Raw genomic sequence first — 7,133 nt, forward strand, 5'->3', positions numbered from 1 at the left:
ATATATTTTTCAAAAAACAATAATATTTCTCAGTTTCAACATTTTATTTGTCGTCTTTGGACTATTTTCAATGAAATCTAGGGTTTCCATGATTTGCAAATTATCGCATTTTGTTTTTATTTACAGTTTACACAGCGTCCCAACTTTTTTGGAATTGGGGTTGTATCAAACAGTTGGACAAAGTTTACATATCAGTCTGCCTAAAACGAGCTGCTAGACTGTATGCTTCATGACTATATGCTCTCACCTCTTAACGGGTCTATCACAGGGTTAAACTAAAATTCACTACCTAGTAGCCTATAGGATAAATCAAGAGGCTATATTGTTATTAATGTTGTCCTGCGCTACCAAAATCTATGGCCATGAGCGACTGCAATGAACTCTTTTTATATTTCTTCTAATACAGATTGCTTTACATTTGTATTGTCACTGCTTAGTTTAGTTTTTGAGAGACTCTCAGATATCATGTGGTGTGATTTCTTGCTTACAGCATTGCCACAGGCTATTTGTGCTTTTCTACAATGTCAAGAAAGCATTAAAAACACAGATACTGTATGCTAGTAGAACTGATGCAGACAGACTAAGCAAAGGAAACCTCTCATTTTATCTGCATATATAATATAATATGATAGCAACAATAAATATGATATACTAGTGCATCTCAAAAAATTAGAATATTGTGAAAAAGTTCAATATTTTCCATCAGTTATTTAAGAAAGTGAAAATGTTATATATTATAGACTCATTACACATAAACTAAAATGTTTCAAGCATTTTTCTATTTTAATTTTAATCAGTATGGCATACAGTACAAAAACATAAAAAGACCATCTCAAAATATTAGAATATTTCATTTCGAGTTTGAGTAAAACAGTATGAACACAGTGTATCTCTCGGTCTAGTTCAGTACACACAACCACAATCATGGGGAAGACTGCTGACTTGACTGTTGTCCAGAAGATGATCACTGATGCCCTCCACAAGGAGGGTAAGCCACAAAAGGTCATTGCTGAAGAGGGTGGCTGGAAAAGGTGCACAAGCAACAGGGATGGCCTCAGTCTTGAGAGGATTGTCAAGAAAAGTTGATTCAAGAACTTGGGAGAGCTTCACGAGGAGTGGATTGAGGCTGGTGTCAGTGTATCAAGACCCATCATGAACAGACATCTTCAAGAAAGGGGATACAACTTTCACATTCCTAATATCAAGCTACTCCTGAGCCAGAGATAATGTCAGAAGTGTCTTATCTGGGCTAAGGAGAGAAAGAAATGGACTGTTGCTCAGTGGTCCAAAGTCCTCTTTTCAGATGAAAGTACATTTTGCATTTAATTTGGAAATCACGGTTATAGAGTCTGGAGGAAGAGTGGAGAGGCACAGAATCCAAGGTGTTTGAAGCCCAGTGTGAAGTTTCCACAGTCTGTGATGATTTGGGGTGCCATGTCATCTGCTGGTGTTGGTCCACTGTATTTTTATCAAGTCCAAAGTCAACACAGCCATCTACCAGGAGATTTTAGAGCACTTCATGCTTCCATCTGCTGATGAGCTTTTTGGAGATGCTGATTTCCTTTTCCATCAGGACTTAGCACCTACCCACAGTGCCAAAACTACTACCAAATGGTTTGCTGACCATGATACTACTGTGTTTGATTGGCCAGCCAACTTGCCTGACCTGAACCCCATAGATAATCTATGGGGTATTGTCAAGAGGAAGATGAGAAACACCCGACCCAAAAATACAGATATGCTGAAGGCCACTATCAAAGCAACCTGGGCTTCAATAACACCTCAGCAGTGCCACAGACTGATCACCTCCATGCCACACCGCATTGATACAGTAATTCATGGTAAAGGAGCCCCAACCAAGTACTGAGTGTATAAATGAATACACTTTTCAGAAGTTGGACATTTCTGTATTGTAAATCTTTTTTTTTTTTGATTGATCTTAGGGAATATTCTAATACAACCCCAATTCCAAAAAAGTTGGGACAAAGTACAAATTGTGAATAAAAACGGAATGCAATGATGTGGAAGTTTCAAAATTCCATATTTTATTCAGAATAGAACATAGATGACATATCAAATGTTTAAACTGAGAAAATGTATCATTTAAAGAGAAAAATTAGGTGATTTTAAATTTCATGACAACAACACATATCAAAAAAGTTGGGACAAGGCCATGTTTACCACTGTGAGACATCCCCTTTTCTCTTTACAACAGTCTGTAAACGTCTGGGGACTGAGGAGACAAGTTGCTCAAGTTTACCCACTAAACATTAGATGTCGTATGGACGTCTGCAGCAGAATTGAACTGGAAATACTTTTGTATGTATTTTCAGTTATCTGCTACTGTGACAATTAAGTTATATGAAAATTAACTGGAACAGGCTATGCCACCTTCTGAAATGTGACTACAGTTATGCACAGAGGAAGAAACGGTAAACAATGCATCGAGTTTAAACGTAGAAAAGACGTCCTCGGACGGACGTAGAAAAGACGTCCTCAACGACCACTTTTCAACTACAATTAGCCGTGATATGGGCGTCCTCTGCACGTCCATACCAGACGTTCAATAGACGTCAGGAAAAAGACGTCATCTGGCGTTACAGTCTGCACCTTCAGAGGACCGTCATTCGACATCCAAAAATGACCTAAAAAAAGACGTCGTTTCAACGTATCTTTGCGCAGTGGGTAGGGATGGGAATGTTAGCCCATTCTTGTCTAATGTAGGATTCTAGTTGCTCAACTGTCTTAGGTCTTTTTTGTTATATCTTCTGTTTTATGATGCGCCAAATGTTTTCTATGGGTGAAAGATCTGGACTGCAGGCTGGCCAGTTCAGTACCCGGACCCTTCTTCTACGCAGCCATGATGCTGTAATTGATGCAGTATGTGGTTTGGCATTGTCATGTTGGAAAATGCAAGGTCTTCCCTGAAAGAGATGTCATCTGGATGGGAGCATATGTTGCTCTAGAACCTGGATATACCTTTCAGCATTGATGGCGTCTTTCCAAATGTGTAAGCTGCCCATGCCACACGCACTAATGCAACCCCATACCATCAGAGATGCAGGCTTCTGAACTGAGCGCTGATAACAACTTGAGTCGTCCTCCTCCTCTTTAGTCCGAATGACACGGCGTCCCTGATTTTCCATAAAGAACTTCACATTTTGATTCGTCTGACCACAGAACAGTTTTCCACTTTGCCACAGTCCATTTTAAATGAGCCTTGGCCCAGAGAAGACGTCTGCGCTTCTGGATCATGTTTAGATACGGCTTCTTCTTTGAACTATCGAGTTTTAGCTGGCAACGGCGGATGGCACGGTGAATTGTGTTCACAGATAATGTTCTCTGGAAATATTCCTGAGCCCATTTTGTGATTTCCAATACAGAAGCATGCCTGTATATGATGCAGTGCCATCTAAGGGCCCGAAGATCACGGGCACCCAGTATGGTTTTCCGGCCTTGACCCTTACGCACAGAGATTCTTCCAGATTCTCTGAATCTTTTGATTATATTATGCACTGTAGATGATGATATGTTCAAACTCTTTGCAATTTTACACTGTTGTACTCCTTTCTGATATTGCTCCACTATTTGTCGGCGCAGAATTAGGGGGATTGGTGATCCTCTTCCCATCTTTACTTCTGAGAGCCGCTGCCACTCCAAGATGCTCTTTTTATACCCAGTCATGTTAATGACCTATTGCCAATTGACCTAATGAGTTGCAATTTGGTCCTCCGGCTGTTCCTTTTTTGTACCTTTAACTTTTCCAGCCTCTCATTGCCCCGTCCCAACTTTTTTGAGATGTGTTGCTGTCATGAAATTTCAAATGAGCCAATATTTGGCATGAAATTTCAAAATGTCTCACTTTTGACATTTGATATGTTGTCTATGTTCTATTGTGAATACAATATCAGTTTTTGAGATTTGTAAATTATTGCATCCCATTTTTAATTACAATTTGTACTTTGTCCCAACTTTTTTGGAATCGGGGTTGTAATTTGAGATACTGGATTTCTGATTTTCATGAGCTATAAGCCATAATCATCAAAATTAAAACAAAAAAGGCTTTAAATATTTCACTTTACATGTAATGAATATAGACTATATGAAAGTTTACCTTTTTGAATTAAATTATGAAAAAAATAACTTTTTAATGGTATTCTAATTTTTTGAGATGCACTAGTATGTACATATATATATATATATATATATATATATATATATATATATATATATATATATAATAGAAAGCAATGCCAGTGATGTATGTACAGTACGTTTTATCATTAACAGTTATTCCACGAAATCGAGTTGTACATGAGCTGATAGCTGATGAGGCGCATAGCATCGAGTTGGCTATAAGCCATGTACCACTCGATTTTGTGGAATGACTGTTTTATTCTATCCACATTCACTTGATTTGGAGAAACAGGGCATTTTTTATTTTTATTTTTTGCAAATTCAATAAATAAAAACTTTGTACAAAATGTCCGACAAAATCATTTCTGCTTAGAATGTAAACAAAGCGGCGAAATGACAGTAACAATTTGTGAAAAATGCTATAACAGTAATTCCTGAAAAAGAAAAAAAGATACATTCTTACCATCAAATATTTTATCCCATATTTTATTGCTTTATTTTAAATTTTTTTGGGTGGTTTTGTTTTTGAGTAGAGTTTTTATTTCATCCCCGGTTGGTTCAGCAACATGCACCAACATTTATTTTTTCTTTCAGGTTTTTGTGACTACTGCCTTGTGTCGCAGTAGCCACAATGTCATCGTCTTGTTAGAATGTAAGAATGAGTGTAACAATATCGCACTGCGCATACGCATAAGCATTACAATCACCAGAACGGCAAATCGTGATATCGTGATATGAACAGTTGATCTCGTGTTATCAAAGGTACACAAGAATGAATGGTAAAGCCATTATGTCATTGTGTTGTAAGAATGTAAGAATGAGTGAAACAATAGCGAAACTTCATAACCAATCAGCACTTATCCTGATCAAGTTCGATTACCAGTTCTACTTCTTGATAAACTTCAGAACCAATAAGAACCAGAAACGAAATCAGAGAAACCTCGTTATAACTTCGTAGTATCGGAAGATAATCGGCAGATAAAAAGATAAACGAAATTCACCTCATGGTTCGATATCAAGTAAGTTGTGTTAATTTTAAGAAAATTTACCTTTTGATTATCACAGCTTTTGTTTGGTCCTCTTGAAAGGTCAAATGAAAGATTTTGTAAGTTTTTTTGAGCTTTTTGGCAGATATATTGAAAAGCCAATATCAAACTTCTGCTATTCGCTTTAATTTTTTATTTTATTTTTTAGAGTCTTTACACTACACTTGTGAAACAAAATGTGCTCATTCATACTAAATAATGCTTCTAAGACAATTCATGAACAAGTGCTTTCTTACTATTTGGAAAATAGATCTAGTTCACAGTGCTGTATTTTGAACAAAACACAGTAAACAAAATTGGTAACCAAAATACTACAAGCCCTGATGCTGCTCACAGCTTAGTGATGCTTGCAAGAGGTGAGGTGAGTATAATTGATAACATGTATATGTGCTATATTTACTGCATGGACATGGGATCAGAAAAAAAATTTATTTATAAGCAGTAGCCACATGTACCCATAGGGTACCTATTTTTTTGGTGGGTCGCAAACCAACTTAAAGGTGCATTACCGCCACCAACTGGGCTGGAGTATGGAACAGGAGGTATTGGAAAGGAAAAAAAAAACCATATACTATTTTAGCCATTTCTGTTTCTTTTAAATAGTTGATAACAAAGCTGCCATTTTGTTTTTCTTTACTCACAGTATATGAGCTGATACCCTCGTAGTACAGTAGCTAATCAGAGTGCACAATTGCTCATATCCAGTGAATGTGGATAGAATAATATGCATTATCTAGTATGAACTTACACTTGTTTGACAGGAGAATATCAAATGAATCTGCCCATTTGGTCACTTCATCTGTAGCTAACCTGAAAATATTGAAGACATGGTTAAATACAGTTCTACATCCAGTGCATGAACATGCAATGTTATTTCTTTGAAAGTTGATTTTAATTTGTTTAAAGGAAGACATCTCTTACTTCAGGTATCGCGTAGATCTTTCTGGTGGTAAAAATTCTGAAAAGTCACTGCATGAGTCTGATTTGTTCGACAGGCAACCAAGTCTCGTTTTCATGGTTGGATATCTGAAACAAAAAGGAAACACAGAAATATAAAAATAAGAAAAATGAAAGAACAACCTCAAGAACACAGAAAATCAAATCACTGGGGAAATGAAAAGATCTCATCTTTGTCCTTTAACTTGTACAGGTGTGAGAAGGGAGGAGGTTCAAAGTAATACATTATTGACCACAGCATCCAATCATATTACTTACTTTTTGGTCATTGGTAAGGATTCCTCACAGCACTGAGCTCACACAACCACACATTTATACGCATATTTTTGATGAACAGTGAACTAAATGAATCAGTTTGCAACTAATGAACGTGAACATGTCTCACTATGGTGAGATTGAATGACATTGATCCACCAGAAGCAGGGATAGTAAGCAAAAATTTAACTTTCAGATTGTAATAAGAAATATGATGTATTACAGTGTCTTGGGATCACAGCTTGGAGAATTATTATATGTCCATCTCGATTTTCTTGCACCTTCCTTATCATGGCCAGTGCTGTCTTATGGCAACATGGTCCGATGTGCTGGTCCTGACACTACTGATTTGATTGTCAATAAAGTAGACTTCAGGAGCTTTCTAATGGTGGATGAAATTTGATATTTTAATTGTTGATCAAAAATTTCACTTTGGATTCAGAGCAGCTCATGAACAAAAATCAGAAGAAATGAACGTGAACTAGACCGATTCATTCTTGAGACTGTGAACTAGCTCTTTTGAATCTGTGTGAACTGAACTTTGAGCTAGCTCTTGTTAAGTGTGAACTTGCATGACAGTTTATATCCTAGAGAATCAGGAAATGTTTTATTATCTTTGGAACAACTTCCCATTGCCATAAGAATTAATGTAGCACATTAATGCTAAGTTTGGCCAGGCACCGCCTAAACCGATAATCACATCATCAGTTTTTCTTTGGTTAATTAGACACAATGTAC

The 7,133-nt window shown here is 36.9% G+C and overlaps 1 protein-coding gene across 1 annotated transcript in view; it reads right to left on the reverse strand.

Annotated features, from left to right (window-relative positions):
- rgs8 (regulator of G protein signaling 8) overlaps positions 1 to 6,199 on the reverse strand; it is a 32,829-nt gene extending 26,630 nt beyond the window's left edge. The window contains exons 1-2 of the mRNA XM_060918360.1: positions 6,105 to 6,199; positions 5,932 to 5,993 (exon numbers count right to left, since the gene is read on the reverse strand). Coding sequence (XP_060774343.1) covers positions 5,932 to 5,993; positions 6,105 to 6,199 — 157 coding nt within the window. The remainder of the gene's footprint in view (positions 1 to 5,931; positions 5,994 to 6,104) is intronic.
- Between the last annotated feature and the right edge of the window lie 934 nt (positions 6,200 to 7,133).

Source organism: Neoarius graeffei, chromosome 4 (assembly GCF_027579695.1).
Source record: "Neoarius graeffei isolate fNeoGra1 chromosome 4, fNeoGra1.pri, whole genome shotgun sequence".
Lineage (NCBI taxonomy): Eukaryota > Metazoa > Chordata > Actinopteri > Siluriformes > Ariidae > Neoarius > Neoarius graeffei.